Source organism: Thamnophis elegans, chromosome 5, assembly GCF_009769535.1.
Source record: "Thamnophis elegans isolate rThaEle1 chromosome 5, rThaEle1.pri, whole genome shotgun sequence".
Lineage (NCBI taxonomy): Eukaryota > Metazoa > Chordata > Lepidosauria > Squamata > Colubridae > Thamnophis > Thamnophis elegans.
This window is the reverse complement of record NC_045545.1, coordinates 27,907,603-27,931,127: the sequence shown is the minus strand read 5'-3', so window position 1 is coordinate 27,931,127 and position 23,525 is coordinate 27,907,603. Positions and strand designations below refer to the sequence as shown.

The following is a 23,525-nucleotide window of genomic DNA, read 5'->3' as shown; positions in this document are numbered from 1 at the left end:
AATTTCAGGAAGGATGTTATAAACAACCAGTGGGGGCAGAATAACTGAACCATTTATCAGTTCTCATTAAAATTAACGATACTTGATTCAAATTTTTTGGCGTGATTCCTTGGGTACTAGTGCTGGAAATTTTACCTTCCAGCACACCAACTTTAATATTCCTACTTTCTATGATCCAGTTACATATTACAGTAGACACATCTCCCAATAGGGATCAAAATTGGGAGATATCCTACCTAACATAGTCATTGTCCCATTACTTCTTGGAAATTCTGTTATACACACCTAGAAGGTCCCAAAATGTTATGCTAAATGGTAAATTACCATTAAAACATTAATCTTACTCACAGGATGGGTCATTTTTTTCCAACTCACATTGAGACAGTGGTCATCTAAACATCTAGAACAGGGGAGGAAGTTTTATAAATGTTTGAACTTGGGTTGGCTTTATTGCTGGGGACAAGCAAAGATCACTATTAAATAGCAGAAATACTTTGCTATTTTAGTTTAAGTAGCTGTTATTGGATCAACATTTCTGAAAAATCTAAATTGTCTTATTTTTTTATTTTGGCAAATGGTCTGTAGATCACATAGCTACAGAGAAGAGAAGGGAGGGAAGGAGAAAGGAAGGAAGGAGGGAAGGAAGAAGGAAGGAAGGAAGGAAGGAAGGAAGGAAGGAAGGAATAATAGACTCTCCTTAGTGGCTCTTCAAGGTGTTTAAACTAAATCTTTTATAATTATTACCAAATAAAATATGGTATCAAACCTGCTACAGAAACATAGACAGATTGTGCTAACTCAAGAAATTATGTTATGCAGAACATGAGAAGAACATTGGAAAGAAGAAAAAGAAAACAGTACACTTGCTCCAAGTTCTCTATGTTCAGTCTTGTAAGAATAAAATAGGCCTAGCCCTAGAGCAACTTGAACATTATTTTGTATACATTCATTTTGGATTCATCCTAGCATATATTTTTATTCTTTGATAATCACCTTCCCTTATAAAAGTTTCAGATTTTCCTGTATGATGCTCTGGTCAAAGCACTCCAATAAAACACATGTCCACATACTTCAATTCTTGCAACTCTGACGGGGGAGTGGCGAGAGAGGGATATGTGCATTTCTCTACCTTTTCTTGAGATTTTTATTACCTTCCCCAGCTTCCAAGACAGGAAACTGAACAATACGTATCCCAGCCTCAGGAAGGGGGAAAGGATGTTCCCAGAACATGACTTACAACTTAACCATCCCTTTAAGTATTAAACTGGTAATCTAGTGGTGATTTATGGTGCAGACTATTTACATATAGTTATGGGGATGAAGTGGACTTTGAAGAAGTAGAATAGAAAGAGTATTGCTACTTTTAAACTCTGATGTTGGAGAAGACTCCTGAGAATATTGTGAATAGCCAAGAAAACAAACAAATGATTCATCAGATTAATCCAGGTACAAACAACCAGGCTCAAATTATCCTACTTCAGAACATAGCAGCAGCAGCAGCAAAGTGAATGGATTCAGTTACAGTGGCAATGGGGGGATTGTTGGAAGATCTAAAGGAACAAGTTGGGGACAAATCATTCTTGAGAAAATCTGTCTGTATGGTCACTAAGAGTCAATACTGACATGGCACAATTAGTGGCACATGATTAGTCATTATCAGTCATGGAAATGAAGCCATTATCTAGCTCAAAATTAGAAGACAGAAGATTAATGCAAAATAGTGGTTTGTTCAAAATAGGATATATACATTGAATGGGAAGGGCTATCTTAAGACAAGACTGTAGAACTTCTGGCATCTGATGCTCAGATCTATTTTGCATTAATCTTATGTTAGAATTCTATTATGATTTGGTTTTGTATTTATCTCTTTTTAATGTGTGTGTCTATATGGAACCTTGGGCTCTTTTGGCAAAAGTTGATTTTTGTTAAATCCTTGTCTTTCTAACAAATGTTTAAATCTTGGAAATGAGCAGTTGCCTTGTGGCAACTTGTCTTAGATAGGCTGAACTAGAGGCTCCTTAAGTTTCTGTTTGGTTTTCCTTTCCTTTCAATCCTCTCATGATGGGATCAGATGGGAAGTGATCAGCTGATTTATAGTACAGGGATGGTTACAGAAGGGGCCTTATTTTCCAGTTGATATTCATTCCCAGGCATGAGTCACCTTAGAATTGAAGTAAGAGAGGGAGGGAGGGAGGGGGGGGAGGGAGGGGAGAGAGAGAGGGAGAGAGAGGGAGAGAGAGGGGAGAGAGAGAGAGAGAGAGAGAGAGAGAGAGAGAGAGAGAGAGAGTCAATCCTGAGGACACCTTTCTTGTTGCACATAGCCCAGTATTAAGCCATTCAATGTCACCACTGGTATTTTAAGAGTATTTATGTTTTTCTTCCAAATTCTTAATTGACAGCAAGAATCTTTGCTGTCTTGTTTTTTTGCCTTGGGGCAATTCAAAACCATTCCTGGGCTACTTTCTGTGTTGCAATCACAAATTTCTCAATATATGAATGCACTTTACCCTCCTTGAAGCAGTATTCCTAAAAGTTATCCAGGGACATGTTTATTCATTTCTCACTTATAAGAGATAAAAGTCCTAATGTTTGGGGTACAAGAATGCAAATTATATGAACTGAACATTAAATAAAGCTGCAAGAGCATTGGTGTTATTATGTTACCTCCCATTTATAGCTCAAAGTAAAACTGTTCCCCGTGTGCAAACCAGAATTATGCAGAATGTCAATTAAATCAACTGTAATCTCCCAGATACATTTTTTATTGCTGGATTCATTAGAAAGGCTCTTAAGGTAATGAATAGTCGTCACTTTTACCAAGGACTGCTGATTCCTTTATAAATGATGACCACTAAAAATGCAGAAGAGACATTTTAAAATCTGGCTGTATTTACACTCTGCCTTTATACTTGAAGTAAAGTAGAATTTACTTGACATATGGTGAAAATCACTACAGGCATCAGTTCTGTACTTTAGGATATATGCATTTCAGAAAACTTGTTTTAAGGTTACATAATAAAGCAATATAAAAAAGCATGAAATTAGATAATTTGTTTTTTATCAGATTCCAAAAACCTATTCTTTATAATGTATTTTGCTTTTCTTTCTTATAGCAAGTCCACACGCAACACCATCGACTCTTCATTTTCCAACATCACCCATTATTCAACAGCCTGGGCCATACTTCTCACATCCAGCAATTCGCTATCATCCTCAGGAGACTCTGAAAGAGTTTGTCCAACTTGTCTGCCCGGATGCTGGTCAGCAGGCTGGACAGGTGGGGTTCCTAAATGTAAGGAAGCTGTTTCTACTTTTTTTTCCAGAAGTTTTGTTTCTATAATGATGAAATGATATAAACAGATTTGTACACATAAGAAAACCATTCTGCTTAGGGGGCATAAACCGGCCCACATTTAAATGTGTTTCATTCATGTTGATTATGATGGGAGTTAATATAATTTCAGTTGTCTTGATTTCGCTACCTTGTGCCTATAATTTATACTTTCCACATGCTAGAATTTAATCAATTTTTGCCAGTAATGAGATCTGCTAAATTTTGATGTAAGTGATTAGAGCAACATACCACAGGTAGTCCTCAACCAACGACCACAATTGAGCCCCAAAATTCTGTTGTTAAGTAAGACATTTCTTAAGTGAGTTTTGCCCCCATTTTGCCACATTTCTTGCCAGTTGTTAACTGAATCACTGCAGTTGCTAAGTTAGTAAACCAGTTGCTAAGCGAATTTGGCTCCCACCCTCATTGACTTTGTTTGTCGGAAAGTGATCACATGACCTTGGGATACAGCAATGGTTTACAAATATGAACCCAATTACCAAGCATCTGAATTTTGATCACATGATGATGCAATTGCTGCAAAGGTTGTAATTGAAAAACAGCCCTAAGTCACATTTTTCAATGCTGTTGTAACTTTGAATAGTCACTAAATGAACTGTTGTAAGATGAGGACTACGTGTTTGTGTTTGTGTGTATGTGTATATAAACATTTTATATGCTAACTATAGCATATGTCCAGTAGAAAAGGCTACATTTATGTCTCAGCTGAGCAATTGCAGTGGAAGAGACCAGGATGTGTCTCTGCCATCTGAAATATCACTTTCTGTATTAGTATGTCGGGGAGGTGGGGTACATGCATATCACAATCTCAGTAACCTTTCTGATGTGTGGACTTCAAATCCCAGAAACCTCCAGTCAAAATTTCTGTAAATTGAATTTCACATATATTAAAGCTGTTGAGGTTGGAAAACATTGATGGATGTATATGCATACAATGGCATCCATGGAGGGACTGGAGTAGTCAATACCTCCACCCTTTGTGCGTTCATGCAATATTATCATAAATACTGAAAGAGTGGGACTTCATTCGCACAATTATGATGATCATCTTGACTTTTTGCTCTCCCCATGGACACTCCTGTATGTGTATACAGTACTCTCTAGTTCTAACATCTTCCCATTGGCATCAAACACTGTTCTGTTGCTTCTATTTGTACTATTATTATACCTCATGTTGCCATCATTGCTTATTCACAGCAATTTCCTGCTTTATATAGTATCTGATCATTGCCCTATAATAGCTAGCAATGGGTAAATTGACTTCATCAGTAATTTGATGGTCTTAATTTTGCATTCCATACAATATTGTATATATGATTTGAACTTCACATTCATGTTCAGAAACACTGTCAATTAATATGACCCCAAAAGATAATTATTTAGTTTCTTATGATCTGATTCCTGGATTTCCAAGGTGACTCCAAAATATAGAATAATAATAATTTTTATTAATTATTTATGTAGAAAAATGAATCAAAACAGCTGTTTTAAATCAGCTACATTTACTTTTTTTAATGGCTTTCTTGTAGCATTTGAGATTTACTTGACCAGTACTTGAACTCGGGAAGATAAAAGTAGAGTTTTTTATGGTCTGTTATTCCTAGGAGGTATTATCTTTTTTCCTTATCTCTGAAAAATTAAACAGTGTTCCAAAATTTTGGTTGAATTATCTTAGGTTGTTGTTAAATTTAGTAATTATCTTCAGGTTACTAGAATAACATTCCATTTATATGGACAAATGACTACCTCGGTATATAGCCTTATCTAAAATAATATTTGGTTGTCTCACAGTAGAGTACAAGTGAAAAATAATGAAGGCCATAGTTATTTTTACTCATTACATTTCTGATAGCAGAATGTTTCTTGCGTTTAGCACTCAATTTGTAATCTATATATAATAAAAAATGCATGGCTGCTAGTGTTTTAGATCCACATCTCAGAGTTGGATCCATAGAACTACAAAGTGTTTGAGAAAAATAGCTACTAGCTGTATTGCATAATTTCTTGAGAAGGTATTAATGGTACAGAAGTTATATCAGAGAATGACCATGTGTTATGTTTGATGTATAGAGCTTTGTTTATGCATTGTTTCAGCTACTTTGATATCTGGCTATTGTCCCTGCAGTATAACTATATGAAAAACAATATAAGATGTCCCAAAGGTGCTTTTTCAGGAGGCAAGTGGTTTTTCTTTGAAGACATTTTGTTTCTCATCCAAGAAGCTTCTTCAGCTCTGAAACATCTTCAAAGAAAAATCAAGAAAGTCCAGTTGTCTCCTGAAAAAGCACCTTTGGGACAACCATGATCTGGATGACTGAGATTCTCTACAGACTTTTAACAATATAAAAATAAAAGTCCCGGTGACCGACCCAAATTCAATTTCACATCATTATCTTGGGAAACATATATTTACCTTAATTCATAAAATCTCTCAGATATTCTTTAATATAGACTGGACGTATGCATTCTTCTTTAATACAACAGTGGATAACCAATTTTAATTGAGTTTTCCTTGTCCATTTAAGCCTTTAGCCATGTTAGGTTTATGCCATGTGTATTTATCCCAGCCATTTGATTCCATTTGAGGCAATTAATGGTTCATTTTTCTTCTGTATCTGACAGCCCAATGGTAGCAGCCAAGGCAAGGTGCACAATCCATTCCTTCCAACCCCAATGTTGCCACCACCGCCTCCACCCCCAATGGCTAGGCCTGTGCCTCTTCCAGTGCCAGACACAAAGCCTCCAACCACGTCGACAGAAGGTGGTGCTGCCTCTCCCACATCACCGAGTAAGTACAGCCAAAGGAGGAAACATGAGGCTGACATGGGTTTGAAAGAGATTTATGTTTTCATAGTTCTGTAAAATGAAACTTAAATTAAAACATTCCTGTAAATAAGTACATCAACTAATGATTTAATGAGAGAGAAAAAATGACTGTGCAAATAAGCAATGGAAGATTTCTGCAAAATAGTATCTTTTTTGAGGGGAGAAGAGTTGCAAGCAATTTGATATGTGCAGTATGTCTGACTCTTATTAATATCACATTCAATTAAAAGTATATAAGCTTTTTTTTCTTGTCAAAATTTGTCCTTGTTTTACAAGTTTCAACAGTGCAGAAACATCTCCTACCCAATTTTTCTAATATTTTATACTGATCACCAGAATGCATCTCTGGTCTAATGGTGATGCTGGCATAGTGCTTTACAGTTTCAAAAGGGGAGAGGAAATTTATTGGTGATTTGTGGTCTTTACTTTAACTCTTAGAGCAGCAGAAGCACGAAATTCCTATTGACACTTGATATGATCGGACTATAAGAAGAGATGAAATTAATGATAAGCTGTTATATCAGTATTGCCTAAAGAAAGAAAAATATTGATAGAAATTTTCATTAATTTAAAACTAGTTTGAAAGCATCTTTAAAAGTATCGTCGACAAGCAAAGATCTCTGAGCAAAAAGTCTTAAGATCTCATTTTGGGGCCATCCTGTTTTTCCTTACTATAGAGAAGGAATGTGACAACTCTACAGGCAAGCTGTATGGTGATTTAGCTGTTTGGGTCTCCAGTAATATTCTTTGTTTTAACTCATTGCAAAAAAAAGGCATTTTTAGCAGTGTGAAGCCAAAAAATGAATAAATGAATGAGCAAAAACATAACCTGCAGTCTTGTCTTTGAAAGCTTAACACTTTGACACACCATATTGCACACTGATGCTTTAATCTGTTTAGATGCATATGTAGGAATAAAAATATTTCACATTTAGACAACTCCTTTTTCTTCTCTGAAAGAGGTAAAAACATGCTAATAAAAAGAAGACTTAAAGAGCACTGAGTTGAATTAAGTTAAGTACCCATCTTGGTAATTAAGAAGGTAACAGTCACTGTATTCAAGGCTATTAATAACATGATAACTAGATTTAAAGGCCTTTCAGCCTTTACTATCACTACCACTAATGCTGATAGTTTGTAGATTCAGCACATCCACTTTGTCTTACTCACTCATGACAGACTATTTGGCTGAAGTAAGATAATGATATAAAATGCTTTGTGAGCTCCAAATGCTGTATTAAAAAAAAGAATATTGCTATTCACTCTGACAAATACAAATGAAATAAAATAAATAATCATGGCATTGCATGAAGAAAACATATTGTATGACATGAATTTTCACACCTTTTATTTCTGTTTTTTTTAGAAGACAAAGGGTTGTTGAAACATAACAACCTGTATTCTTAATTGTTCCCTTTGTGATTTTTTTAAAGATTTCATCAAATGCATTTCAAAAGATGGGTCACAGCTGCTGTGTGCCTGAAACTTTGATTTAAACTAGATTAAATAAAACTGAAATTTCCTGATTGCTGGATTTGTTAATCCTCCCAGGGATTTATAATTTATATAGCTATGGAATCTGAAACATGAGTGTAGGCAGTTTCACAGTTAGCCTCCTGAAAGCTCCGATGGGAGCTTCCCACAATCACAAATAGGTGATAAATTATTATTTGGAAAAAATGAATGGTATGCCATAGTAGATGAATCTTATGGGAGGGCTACATTAAAACACGATGAGCAGTTGAACTGGCTGGCTTTGGAGGATTATCTTTCATATTTCTTCTGTCAGGTTCTTGTCCGCCTCTTAGTACAGCATCTGTAGAAGATCAAATATTATCACCAATCATATAAGAATAGCAGACCTGCTTGTACCATACATATCCTCTTTGGAAAGATGAAAATGCATGTTGTATTAGATTAACGCTGCCTGGGATATTGCTTTGTTGACTATATTTCTTTGAGGGTAATAATTATTTCAGAAAAAGCAGGAATTTTAAGACTACCCTCTGTGTCACAGAAAATGAAAAACAAGTCACAAGTTATATGTTTTGGTATATTGAATTAGAACTTCTGGTTTGGTGTTGTCAGCTCTAATGTGTAACATCTCTAAAACATTAATCCTCCCCACATACATTATCTGGAAGCAAACAACTGGAGATAATGTCTATTACATTTCAGATATTATTTGGACAGAACAAAGGCTCTTTCATCCTGTGTCATACATATGAAGAGCAAATATGTAAGATTAATAGCAACAAGAACAACTATTACTTCAGATCAGCATTTTTTTATTCTTAAGGGCTTCTGTAAAGTAAATGATTGTTTGATGATTAAAATATTGCCTAATGACAATGAATGATTGTGACATTCAGGAGATGCTAAGAGATTGTGAAGTATCTTACTTTCTTTTTATTCTCTTCTATATTTCTGTCGTTCATTCATTATAAACAACATACTCTTTTGCAACATGACCTCATGCATGCCGAATCTGTGGTTTTGTTCTCTAAATAGAATCTGAAACATAATAGATAAGCATCATTTAGATCAGTTTTTTTCAAACTTGGCTACTTTAAGATGTATCAGCTTCAACACCCAGAATTCCCCACCCAGCATTAGCAGAATTCTGTGGTTGAAGTCTATCAACTTAAAATTGGCAAGTTTGAAAAATACTGATTTACAAGTGTCAAAGTTGCTGCTACATTAATAACTGTATTAGATATGTTTTGGAACCATTCAGTCTGCATTTACTTCAAAATGGAACTGACTGCTAGCAGTATTAGGAAAAACATTTACGAATATTAATTTCAGGACTGACAAACAGTGTATAAAATTAGATTTAAATATTTGGAAACACATATAAATAGGAATTTGTGTTGATGCGTAAATAAGAAGTAACCATTATTATATTACATTATAGCAAAAGGTTTTTAGATTTGATATGATGAACTTCAGCTGGCTTGTTTAGTAGCTAATTAATAAACAGCTAATTTATTAGCGCATAAGAATTGTGTTTCACTCATATCCCTTCTACATATAATAAGTTCCTTTGATAATGTTAGATATATTTGCAATGTCCTTGCAAAGTTGTAAAAACTAGGAGATTATCTGCACAGATCATATTATTTGTTCATTTAACAAGTATGGCTGATTTTGTGTCTCCAAATCTTGAGTAGAAGACTTTGCATGACATGACATTAGATCTAAGAATTTTTATGAGAGGGAAAGAGACATATATATTTGGATATAGATTTAGATTATTACACAATTCTTATGTTGATGTGTTTTATGGTATTTTCTCTAATGTATTTCTCTATTTTTTATTGTTTTTTCCAATGTTAGTCTCATGACAAGCTCAGTTAAAGTCATGACTGTTCCCTAGCTATATATTATATTTCTTTGAGTTATACAATACTTTTATGATAGGCCATTGCTTTGAATATGGTAGAGATTACCTAATTTATACCATTAATTATGTTATTAGGACATTGCAATAACGCATAAAGGTCCAATTGTCCCAAAGGTGATTGTTCAAGAGGCAACTGGACTTTCTGGTTTTTCTTAGAGGACATTTCATGTCTCATCCAAGAAGCTTCTTCAACTCTTAAGAAGCTGAAGAAGCTTCTTGAATGAGAAGCAAAACATCCTCAAAGAAAAACCAGAAAGTCCAGTTGCCTCTTGAAAAAGCACCATTGGGACAATCATGATCTGGATGTCTGAGAATCTTCATAGACATAAAGCTCCAGTCTTCATACAGTAGATAGTTTTTACTTTTTTAAACCAGTAGTTATATACTTCTTTGAGAGGTTATATTCTGTATTATTAACAAATTATTCTTCTAAAAACTTGAACTGACAATCATGAAGAAGGTCTGTCTACTTCTCATTTTGCCATGCCCAACCCTCAGCAAAACAACAGTCTATGGAAGAAGCAGGTTGCTTAGACAAACTGCCTTATTAAGGGTGTCTGGGTGATGCAGAGGAAAAAGAATTGTAGAGCCAAAGCAAAGCAGGACATAGAAAGGTGCAAGTACAGGTATCCTTGACTTACAACCACAATTAAGCCCAAAATTTATGTTGCTTAATGACACAGTTGTTAAATGAATTTTGACCCATATTATGATTTTTATTGCTACAGTTGTTAAGTGAATCACTGCAGTTGTTAAGTCAGTAACATGGTTGTTAAGTGAATCTGGTTTTCCCATTGACTTCGCTTGTCAGAAGGTCACAAAAGATGATTGCATGACTTAGGTCACTGTAACCATCATAAATATGAGTCAGTTGGCAGGTGCCTGAATTTTGATCCTTTTGATAAGGATGCTACAATGGTTGTAAGCATGAAAAACGGTCATTAGTCACTTTTTAGTGCTGTTGTAACTTTGAACGGTCACTAAATGAACTGTTGTAAGTTGAGGACTACCTGTACTCTATACTGACCAATAATAGAGAAGGAAAAATAATTAAAAATTTCAGAGAGAAGAATTAAGGCAAAGGCAGAAAAGGATTTGTAAGATGAAGACTTTGCTGTATAATAATACTATAAGGTGTAACATAGTAATAGTAAAGAGGCAATGTTGTAATAGAATAGTCACATAATAAAATAAGATATATAAGGAATATTTAATAAAAATTAATACTATAGTAAATTTTTATAATAGTAATTAGCATAATAATATAGACGTAATAGCAATAGAATATACCATGTTTCCTCAAAAATAACACAAAGTTTTGTTTTCTTTTGACCCCCGAAATAAGCAGTTGGTCTTCTTTTCGGGGAGGTCTAATTATTTTTGAGGTGCAGAAGGTGGTGAGCATGTTCACCTCAGTGCTGCTGCTGTGTTGCAATATTTCCCAGGGGCTTATTTTGAGGGGAGGGCTTATTTTAGCACATGCATTCAAAAGCCCGATTGAGCTTATTATCTAGAGAGGTCTTATTTTCGCAGAAACAGGGTAGGATCATGACAATTGAAAGCATTCATATTTCACATGTATGTCTTGGGTATTTTATTTCAAAATAAGATATCTCCCCAATATCTAGGGATACATATAAAAAAAACACCTGTGCAGGATCCAATGCTTTTGTGGTTCTTTTGAATCTGGGTCAGTCTCTATTTGGGTACAGTTTTAAAAAGAGGATATAGTCAGGAGAGTTATATAAATCAGAAACAATCTTCTTCCATTCTACCATATATAGAATTGCTGTGCCAATTGCAGTGAATCAGAATTGATCATAAATTAATTGATAATAGAGGTGGTACAGTCATAGCCCCAAATCATATGCTATAACAATGAGAAAGCCAGAAATATTTGAAACTTTTTACATTTTAAAAATTGCCAATAATGTGGCCAAAGTTCACTGTATTAAGGATAACAGCTTTACATAAATGCTATTTTCTACATGCCTATTTATAAAGTACACTTGCAGTTTATTACATTATGTTTATCAGCCATTCTTCATATCACTGTGTAATAGAAGCAATTCACAATTTGTTCTGATCTTAGACTAATTTAAAGCACTAGTCACTCAAACGTAATATTGCAGTCCCCAAGACTTCTTGCCTATGGATCTTTGTACAAGAAAAGCCGTTTGAATTAACTTTCCAAGCTTAACTTCAAATATGTAGCATTGGTTGATGTTAAAAAGCAAGATACTCTTCTATTGCCTACTGATGTCCATATTTATTTCTCCATCATTTGAAATCCAGTTGTCCTAAGTCAGATTCTTGATCCTTATAATGTGACTTCATTTTTATGTTCAACATTTGTTTGGGTGGCTCTGAGATCAGTGTTGTTGTTGTTTGTCTGTGATCTAGTGCTGCTTCCTGAACGCATGTGTCCCTTCCCTTCACAGCCTATTCAACACCCAGCACCTCCCCTGCAAATCGATTCGTCAGTGTTGGACCACGGGATCCAAGCTTTGTAAATATCCCTCAACAGACACAGGTGGGATGCTTTCAACTTCCGTTCTGTTTGCCATGCTGTTTGTTAACAACTTTGTTGTTCTTTAGTGTTGCTTTTGCAAGTGATTTGTGTCTTTCCATCAGTTCATCTTCACGGTCTGAATATTAGTGAAATGTCACTTCTGGTAATTCTTTTTGTTTTGAGAAATTCTCATGGCAATAGTGGGCCTTTTTTTCCCCACAGAGTTATTTCTTCTTCTTTTTCCCTCCAACAATCTTCTGCTCTAAAGATAGTTAGATGGCTACTTTCAATTAGAATATATTTTGTTCTATGCACTGACAACACATGACAACATTATAAGAAATGCTATGACATAGCATTTCATGTAACTGTAAGTAGAAAGTCCAGTCCTATATACATTTTGGCAATTAGCAACTATATTTAAATTCAAATTTAAAACTAATTTTCCATATGATAAGTTGAAAAGAAAAAAGGAACCTCTTCTTTGAATCAGCTTTGACACCTGCTAAAAGGCAACAGCCTTTGGATTTTCTACTGGTCTCCCAAATATTAACAAGATCTGGTCTTGCTTTATTTGGTTTGACTTTAGCCAACATCAGACAAAGTTACTGTGGAAACCGTCCAAATAAGTGGAACATACTTTTTTTTCATATGTTTAAAATCAGAGTGTAAGTTTGCCCATTCAGTTACTCTGTAATCAGGGTTGATAATATCCAAGGCAGTTGCTAAAGGCGTTAATCACTGCATGGATCAAGAATACATTGAATGACATAGAGCAAAGGATCCAAAATGAAATAGGTAATCATATTATACTGCGTGCTTGAGGCGCGTGATTTCTCCATTGCAGAGAAAAGCATGCAATTTCCAACAAACCATCCACCTTGCTATGCTTGTTCAATTGCTCTTTTATTTAGAAAAACCAAGCAAAACCACAAATAGCTTTTCTAAAGACATCCGTCCAGAAGGATGGCATCTGATATTTTCTAATATACCTGTAACAAAGGTAATATTTGACCACTCTATGGAATTGTGAAAGCTGCAGTATATTATGAATGGCCTCTGCTTAAATGAGATTAGCATCTTCAGTAAGAATGGTACCTAATTAAATGTGGAATGCTGTTAGCCTGCAGTGTAGCTCACCATGATATTTAGCAAAAGTCTCATAGAAAGTAAATACCTCTAAACTGACTGAAACAATCCTTCTTTGGTCCATGCAGCTGATGCAGAGAATGTCTTGATTATCCTGATTCCATTAGCCATTTATTTTGTGAGTTCATAATGACTGATAAAGTAGTCCTTGTTAAAGCTACTTTTGAGCAGATACCTTTAGCATTGCACTATAAGTCTAGTTAAGAAATTGAAAGTCGCCATGTCTATGTAATACTTAAGCATATTTGTTAATGAAGTGATTGCGGCCCTGATCCTACCAAATTCTTTGCTCACATATTTTGGAATACATAGCATTTGGCGTCCCACTCAAAGGCTAAATTCAGCTTTCAGCTATAAAAAGGTTGTATGTCCTTGACTGGAGTGATTTTGTTCTAGATTAGCCACAACCCTTGACCTGCTTTATCACAAAGAAAAAGTACCAACTAGGCGTAAAAGAAGCTATATCTATATGCATATGAGAAAGACTAAATGTATAGTATTAAATTCAATCAAGGCAAGGGGCAAAGTTAAAACTTTTCTAAATGACCTCACATTCTAAGGTTTTCTTCTAAGCAATAACTGCAAGACAAACACTGCTTCTATTTTTTTTTACTCTTATTCAGAACCTAATAATATGGAGCCAAAGTTAAACTTGCTTTATTAACATCTCTCAAAAGGTGTTTCAGCTATATTTCTTAATAATGTTCAGCATGCTATTGAAATCAAATCACAGAGATTATTGGGATAGGTACTACGTTCTACAAATGGGAAAAAAGAAATCCCTAAAATATGAATAAAGTCCTTCGTAGCTTACAGAACACAGTTCCTTCAGAAAAGATTAAAAATTGCTTTCAAAGACTTGTTTCTTAGCATCAAATGGAACATTTTTTTAAAAAAAATCCCTGGACATCATCCTGAGTTCAGCCAATATTAATTTAATTTCATGATTAACTCATTTGACTTTTATTGTATAAATGATACTACTTAATGCACAATCTTTCACATTCATGTGAAAAATACAGAAATTGAAATTAACTTTTTAAAATTAATTTACATACAGTATAATCTTAGATGTTTTTCTTAAAATATGCATTTTGTTAGTTTTTCCTGTTTTTGCTCTTGAATTTTCCTTTGTAAAACAAATTAGTAAACAATTAAATTTGTTTATACATATGACTTTTTTTCAGATGGTCCCTTTTCAGGTTTGTCCATATGGTCACCATATTGATAACTTAATATGCAATAATTGTGAAGAAAGAAAAGAACCAGTTGCTTTAATTTGTAAAATTTTCCTGTAGAGTGTTTTAAAAGTCAAAAAGAAGATAGTGATGGTTTTATTTTGCAATTGTAATTTTTAAATAATAATTAAGCATTGGGTAAATTGTATCTGTTTCCTCTGTGAAAATGGAAGTCAAGTCAGATCAAATAAACAGAGATGCTACTGCAAAAGTATGATACAAACAGCATCATCATTTCCATATTGCAAATTCCAATAGGAAGACTAACATTCTTGAAACATTTATTTCTCAATAGATGAGCTGAAGTAGTTCTTTATACCCCATAATATGTCATTCTACCACATCATATGCATATTGGAAGAAATTCTGAAGAGAAAAACTTTTCAAGCAGATTTACATAAATTATATCCTATAAGCAGAACTCCATATAACTATCTATAATAAACAAAGCATGGATAGTTTACACAGAGGAGATAAGACAATATGAAGGGATATATTCTGGGTATAAAATATCATCTCTCCATATAGCATTAATTATATGAATGTCAGGTGCAAGAAGTCAGGAGCCAGGATAGAATTCAAAAGTGCTATGACTTTATTTCATGCTATCTATATACAAGTATCTGAACTACTAAAGATAAAGGCAAATTGGTGCAAGATAAGTTTCAGTGGACTTCAAGCGGGTTGGACTTGGGGCTGTTCTGGGGGCGTAGAGTCTCCAAACGGATGATGTATTTGACCCCATCCTTGGGGTCAGCCAGATCATCTCTTATTGTAGAGCAACAAAGTTGAATATTGAATTGATCGTTCAATATTCATTGTTGTGATGGCCATACTGAACATATGCTCATTCCAGTGTGGAGAGTTGGTTGTGTATAATATCTCACAACTAAGTTGTGGACCTTGTCATCAACTACTGGATAATCTCTCTCCTAGTTTAGGGAATATCGCCAGATCTCAAACATAAGCTGTCCCACTTGATCAAACTGCAACAAGAATCAATACTTTGCAATCATACTTCATGCAGTTAATTGCCACAGCTTGCATATGGAAATTGGGCTTAATTGTGTACATTTCAATGTGTTCCACAAAACAATCAGTGCACGAAGCCTGTTATAGGTACAGAATATTTTTACAAATATATTGTTAGTTACCTGTTATAGACAAACTTTTTTAAAAAATTAGTTTATGGCGATTGGACGCAATAAATAAGAATAGTCAACTTGAGCAATGAGGGAATCAGTAGTCACCCAACAGCAGTAATTAGTTAGAATATAAAAAAGAGACAATATCAGATCATATTCACAAACTTTGTGAGACCGCCTTCAGTGATGAAGTCAATACTTTTCACAACTCATAATGAGAGCACTGTTGGCTTTTGTAGTGATTTCTCAATTTGCAGTCTTCAGTGAGGGTTCTCCTTTGTAGCTGCAAAGATGGAAGTGGTTAAACTGTGTTGGATTTCAAGCCTCTGCACCGAACAAGGTCACAGAAAGTACACCAGCAATTCAGGGAAATATTTTAACTCTTTGAAGCCTATTTCTAGAAAGCAGCCTTCATTTCTTTACTGCTATACTTCCAGTTCCGTTCAAGCCCCTCTAATTCAAAGGATGTAACAAGAAGAGAATTCACTTGTTTTTACATTGAAACCATGCTAGTTCTTTTTCAGTCTAAGGAATTCTATTAATATTGGGAGGAGTTTTAAAGCAAGCTATTTAAAGCTACAGTTCTGAAGTCAGTTATACAATAGTTTATAAACCCTATGTACATTTATTCAAAATGCATCTTAGTGAACTCAATTCAGCTTCTGGACAAGTAAATATTAATAATAATTATATAACAATTAATAATTCCATGGTGTTAATTCCCACAGCAGGTATTCAAGTTTTTATTTTTATTTTTAATTTGTTTTGTTATTTCTTTGAGTAGTGATCAAAGAATCTTTATCTGTTTTGTCCTAGTCTTAATAGTTTCATTTAAATTCACTAGAAGTACATTTTTTTGTTATAGAAAGCAACAAAAATATGAACATGAAAATAAGTACGATTGGATAACAGTTCATTCTAAAATGAATGGACTAACTTATCTTTTTTTAAAAATCCTAAATCTTAAGGACAAAAATAGTAGGTGACATTTATGTTCTGGTTTAGTATTCTCGAGAACAAAATCATGTTTATAAATTGCTAAAACAATTAAAATGACATTTTGTTAAAATCTGGACATTTGAAGTTTATTTTCCTTCTTTCCTCCCACACCATGTGCAATAAATGATTATGTTGATCTTCCCCAATCTTGTCCCTTTACAGATGTGTTTATCCACAATTTGAATGAGTCTCTGCCTATAAAGCCAATGTTGTTGGCTGATGGGACTGGTAGTCCAATGGAACTGATGGAATCTTTTGGGAAGATTTGAATTGTAGCCTTCCTATGTAGAGAAAGCTACAACGTAAATGTGTTGTTTAGCTGGATGAATTAAAATGTTTAATATGCAATTGAACTTTTCTACTTTGTAAAGATGTACAAATGCCATCCTATTTGTACCCTGTGACATTAGTCATCTGCTGAAAATAATCAGTTCTCTTTTCTTGATATCTAATATTAGGGACTTAAGTGATATTAGATATGCTGCAATTCCTTTATGGCGGATATGGCAGACTCTCAGATTATTAGTTCTATGAACTACTAATCCATGACACTCTGTAAAGTGAAAGCTAAAACTTGCTTCCCTTTCCTTGCCAGCTTTCATTTGGAGTCGTGATTTTTATAGTGGGACAGCATAGTTGCTTTGCTTACTATTATGCTAGTGTGCTTAAGGGCCCATGGGGAAAGCATACAATCTTATTGCTATTTCCTGCTCTTTTTAAAATCTAAAATGAAAATAAGCAAGAGTTATATGAACTTCTTTTAACTGTGGGTGTTCCTTTTCCTTGCTTTCTTAGTCTGATATTACTTTCCAATTTAGAAATGACTTCTTTGGAATTTGAAGAAAATTGTGTCTAGTTTGCATAGGGAAGAAGTTACTAGTCATGAATATCTTTGGAAATATGGCTTCTCCCAGAACATCTTTGATAATAGTAACTTCTGAAGTTGAGCTAAAAGCTTAAGGTTTTTTTTTAGTATAGTGTTTTTCAAATTTTGATTTCTTTCATTTGGGGTTAATTTAACTCTTGATAGATCAGTTGTGCAAATTGACCGTTTCTTAATTACATTTACACATACACTTGTAGTCTTTCCCTGCTTTATTTATTGTTAGAAATTTCCTATTTTATTCTATTTTTCAGAGAACACAGATAATATAATTAAAAACAGAGAGAGATAATCCCTACCCTCAGTTTTACTAATTAAAAGGAAAATAAACAGGACCCGTGAAGGGGTGTTTTGGGGAGGAAAGCAGCTATATCCTTCAAGGACTAAGTAATAAACCAGCATTTAAATCATGTCAGCTAGGTTGCTGCTATTCAACGTCATTATTTTTTAAGATTCTGATTCTGAAACTTGATTTGGAAACTGATTCTATTAATCTGTCTTCAATTCCTATAGAATTAATCTTTCCACCCATACTCACATACACTGTAGTTTTTCCCTTAAAACAGGAAGTAAAGCTTTGCTTTATAAATGAAATAACCTAAATCTCTCAAATGATCAGTCTACAACAGTGTTTCTCATTCGCAGCTACTTGATAATGTGTGGGATCCTTATTTCAAAGTAGCTGTGAACCACACTATTAATAGAGTACCAAGGAGGTATATAAAAGGTTAAATCATGGCCACTGGACCAAAATGTGTTAATCGGAGACATTTTGTTACACATTGAAGCAACTTCATGATTCAAAAAAAAATAAAAAAAATAAATAGGCAGAAAGTCAGAGAGTCGTTGGAATGTACCAACTTCAAGGCTTTCTCCCCAAACTGTATTGCAATATGTCAGTGAAGACTCAATCATGCACACAAAAGTATTTAAAAGGTTAAATCATGGCAACTGTACCCAAATTGAGTTTTTATTGATATATTGAAATACATTGTGGGGAGAAACCCCTGAAGTTGGTATGGCAAGAGTTGGTATATTCCAAAGACTTTCTGACTCTCTGCCTATCTGTTTTTTTTTTTATTATTTTGACTGAAGAAGTTGCTTCAATGAGCAACAAAATGTCTCAGATTAACAAATTTTGGTCCAGTTGCCACCTTTTAGATACTTTTGGCCTGAATGATTTGAGTCTTCATTGACATATCAAGTAAATTTCAATCTCTTCCTGTAACCTTGGCTGGGAATTTCCCTCACTAAATCATCTATTGGTGAGCACTTCCAATTTCATTGGAATCTATTTGTAACACATATATACATATAGCTTTCTAAAACATTGTGCTAAATCTTATATTTTTAATCTAGTAATATTAAAAGTCGATAACTTACTTATAAGATCTGTCATTTATTTGTTTAGTTTTTACAGACATGGGCTTTTTTTAAAGATTGGCACACCAAACATGCATTTGATTTGTGAAAGTTAGCAAATTAGTAAATATGATAAATGTGCTATAAGGATTTCTGTTTTGCTAAGTACCGTAATTCTTTGTGCACACTGTACAGATTTCCTTAAATAAACAGATACTTAACAAGACAGTTCTGTATTATTGCATTCAACTTTTATGCAAAACTGTTGCAAATAGTTAAGCGTTTGATTTAGCTGAGAAGAACTTGGTTCCCTATTCCCCAGCTGAATTATTTAATTTACCCTTGGGTTTGCATTTAATGGCAGGAATATGTTAATATAGATTTCACAATAAATAAAATAATGCCTTGACAACTTGAATCTCCTCCTTTCCTCTCTTGCCTCTTCCTTCCACACAGTCCCATCTTGCAGACACAGCAACTTAGGAAAATCAACTAGTAATCAAATAGTCAGAAATCTATTTTCATACATGTAGAATGCTACATTTTTTTTGATTGGCTGATGAAGGATTAGAGACAGGGATGAAAGACACTGTGATGCCCAATCATATGAAAAAATAATCTAGTAAATATTGAATCTTAGAAAGACTGCAGAAAGTTTTTAAAAAGGGATCAGATAGTCATGGACAACTACATGGCACAAAAAAGCATTGTTCTGTTTTTCTGTATTATTCCATATCTGCTTCTTAGCACTAATTATTCAGCATGTTGGAAAGTAAAACTTCCAGACTGAGAACCTTGAATAGCAGTGTAATCTGAATCTCTCACAGCTACTCCAGTGGTCTTTACATAAACACTGCCATTCACCCAATAATATAGTGACTATGATGATCACCTATCCATTTTTTATTTTTGGTGGAACATAATGTTGAATTATTTAAAAAATGGGTTATTTAAAAGTTAGTCGACTTTGGTACCATTAAACACAAACGCACACACACACAGAAAGTTAAAAATAAAAAATGTATTGTATACCTTTGATAAAGGGAGGTAAATTTTAAAGTCCCTTTGAGAATACACACAAACACACACAAACGTATGTATGAATGTATATATACATACATACACACACACATACACAGTATATATGAATAAATATATATTCATTCATTTTTAAAGCTCCTTTGAATGAATGAGTGTGTGTGTGTGTGTTTGTGTTGTATATTCATTCATGCATTCATCCTCAAAAGGACTTTAAAAATTAGCTCCGTTTATAAAAGGTTCACACTGCATTTTTTATTTTTAACTTTCACACTTATGATGTTACATGAACCTGAGTTGCTCATTGTACTTATTAAAGCACTGCCGAATTTATAATGCCGTGTTTGTTTATATATTTCTCCAGTGCAGAAGCAACCTTTCTCAAATCTGTCCCTTTGCAGGCATTGTTTCCATGTAAAGCAGACTCTAAAATGCTCTTAGGTATTCTTTCACCTTTATTTTTCCTTACTGATTTCCTGAGCTCTGCTTTCACCTCCCCCAACAACCTTCACAGCAGCAGATGATGGTGTATTGGATTAACCTCCCTTGCAGCTGCATTAGATCCCAATCGATTTATTGACTCTGTCAGAGGAGCTAGTACAATAATTGTTACAACAGCAGAATGGAAACCAAGAACATGGCCACATAAAAAAAATAAAAGTGTTGTTTTTTTCCTTCATCTTCTTTTTTCTTATTCCACAGCTTTTGTTTTGTCTACACAACAAAGAGTGTTTTGCTTTTGTTTATGAGCTCCTCCTGCATTATTAATTGCAACAGTTAAGAGGGTCCATGACATATCTGTTACGATACTGGAAAGGCCCAATTACATCATAGTAGCTTGGTTTGGCATAATTTGGAAGACCCTGCCCTTCTTTGATGGTTGTTAAATGGTATCATTAAGTTACATTTCCTTGTCTGACACAACCCATCTGTGTGATCAGCCCTGGATGTAAAGAAAATGAACCCGATCAAACGTGACGCCCTAGAACTGCATATTATGAAATGAAAAATGCTGTACAATTGGGATTCTGCTATTAGTTCATACTGTTAACTTCCATGCTTAAAGTTCATTCATACAATGAATTCTTTTTAGAAGGAAAAAGAAATCAGCTTTTTTAGTCTGCTTCAGAATAAATTGCTAAGCTAACTGTGAAACTTTCATGTTTCATCATAAGGACAAAGGTCAAAATACCCATTTTCCTGGCAAGCAGAAACCACAAGTGTAGTTATAGCCTAACAACTAATCTTATGAAAACACTGTTGTGGCAGCCATATTTATTATTTTTGAACAATTCCAAAGCATTTATCTTCACTGAATAAGGAGTCACATTACTCAAGTAGTTGTTTAGGGCCGAAAGTAAATTTGGAAGTATAGTATGCCATCTCTCGATTGCAAGAGATGAAGACAGCAAAATTCTAAAGAAATTGTGTGTACCTAAACTTCATTTAACTATACAGTTAGGTACTTACATTGCATGATCTTAATGGGGCTCAAATTAATTAAATTCTTTGATTAGTACTCTGTGCCTTCTAACTTGAAATCACTTTCTTGTGTTCAAGTCTTCATTATTAAATAAAAGTGAAATACGTGGAGGTGACCAATTAATGGGACTGTGATAAGTCCCACTCGATCAGGTTCAGGTCACTTCTTACCAGCTGGTGTGTGTAATGAGCTGGAGTGATAATAAAATCTTATATTTCAAATTTCAGTTACAAAACTATAAAATACAGCATTTGGTTTCAATAATGTGAAGTACAGTCAATGCTGTTAGATAAGCTCCCCATTGGGAGAGCAAGTGCATTCAGAGAAGCGTTTTGAGAATTGTGTTGGAGAACACACAAACCAGCATACAGAGACACTGCAATTTAAATAGGCTTTTACTTTCATGGAAATAGAGGTATCAGAGTCCATCAAACAGTCCAAGTCATACACGGATAAAGCAGTCAGTTATCAATGTCTTTCAGGTAAGGGATAATCCAAATAACATAGTCCATAAACATACAAATAATCTGGTACTCAAAGTTTGCTAGCAGTTGCAAAACTTACAATAGCTCACGGCACTTTCTAACAGCCAGCTTCCAAAACACTCAGATCAGATCAACCCAGCATCTAGCAAACAGAGAGTTAACAGTCATTCTAGCTCCCTCTTATGGCCGATTGAGGGAAAACAGCAACCAATCACATTTTACAGTATGATTTAAGGAAACAGGTGTTTCTTTAAATATATAAATCATGTAACATTGTTACATGATTTATATATTGCCAACCCAACCGTTAGATTATATTCCTAACACTGAATTAATATTCCATTTGTTGATTTTCAAAGATCCACATATTGACAAGATACAGATCTCAGTAATAAAATTATTAAACTCTTGACTAATATGCTACATATTAGCACAAAGCACATAATTAGAATCTGATTTTAAATAAAATGTTGAAGCTGTAATGGAATGTAAAGAAATATATTGTGTTTTAGAACAGTTGATAGTTAACAACTTGTATTATAATACTAAGTCAATTATAAATTAAAATAATTTTAATTCCACTCTAGAACAAAAATCTTTCCATCTTGTCCAAGGAAATTCCAGCCAGAATACCATATTTGAAATAAGTGACAATGGGTTAATTTTCTGTTGCCAATTCTATTCAGATCAAAAACTCACTGCATTTTAGTGTGAGACATATATACATAAATATAAATATAGATATCTCTGAAAACTTTTCATATTACTGCTGTCTAGACAAAATTAAATAGGTTGGGAATGTTGGACCCAGAAATCATAAAATGTTTGGACTAATCACATGGCCTTCATCCAGTTAGAAGCAGTGAAATAAACTACAAGTTAATTTTATGCTCAAATGGAAATATACTGTAAATAAAGCAAAAAGTAATTTTTATGCTTAAAGGGAATCCCTACCCACAAAATAATCTTTTGGTTATTTACAAAATTAACCTAAACATGATGCAAATGCTTTTGTTCAAAGTAAGAAATAGGATGAAATGTATTTAACTTAATCCCAAACTGAAAATGGAAACGCTCTCATTGTGCTCATTATTAAAAAAAACATCAGAAGCATTTATTATACAACAACCACAAAACCCCAGAGGTCATAAATATCTCCTATCAAAAAGCCTTCACAAAATACAGTGGTAGTTACAAGTTTATGAACTTTTTAAAATTTGCAGGTTTCTGCATAACTATGACCTAAAAGCATAATTTGTTTTCCAACAAATTTTAAAACTAGATGAAGAAGCTCACATAAGTCAAAAACGCTAGACTTGTTCATTCATTTATTGAAGAAAAAGACAGGTCGTATTTATGCAGAAATATTGAAAACTCAAATGAGTTCACAAACTTTCAAGCACCACTGCACATATTGTTTTGTTATATAGGAACAATAAAGGGAACCCTTTTTCCAGGCTCCTTGTACATTCAATATAGTCCTGTGTCATAAAAGTATTTCATATAATTATGAGATTTGATTTTTATATTAGCATTGTTTGTTTTAATTCATTTTAGAAGTATCAGCCATGACAATCCAGATTGCCATAATTGTACATGGATGGCAACTGCATTAACACTTTCGTGGTGTTATTTTATTTCCAG

At 34.0% G+C, this 23,525-nt stretch overlaps 1 protein-coding gene across 4 annotated transcripts in view; it reads left to right on the top strand.

The window, feature by feature from the left end:
* NFIA (nuclear factor I A) overlaps positions 1 to 23,525 on the top strand; it is a 322,795-nt gene that overhangs the window by 277,985 nt on the left and 21,285 nt on the right. For 2 of the 4 annotated variants that reach the window (XM_032218140.1, XM_032218138.1), the window contains 3 exons: positions 3,114 to 3,277; positions 5,978 to 6,143; positions 12,029 to 12,120. In XM_032218140.1, the coding sequence (XP_032074031.1) occupies positions 3,114 to 3,277; positions 5,978 to 6,143; positions 12,029 to 12,120 (422 nt within the window). Of the gene's footprint in view, positions 1 to 3,113; positions 3,293 to 5,977; positions 6,144 to 12,028; positions 12,121 to 23,525 lie in introns of all 4 variants that reach the window. The other 2 variants (XM_032218139.1, XM_032218137.1) reach the window with 1 other exon arrangement.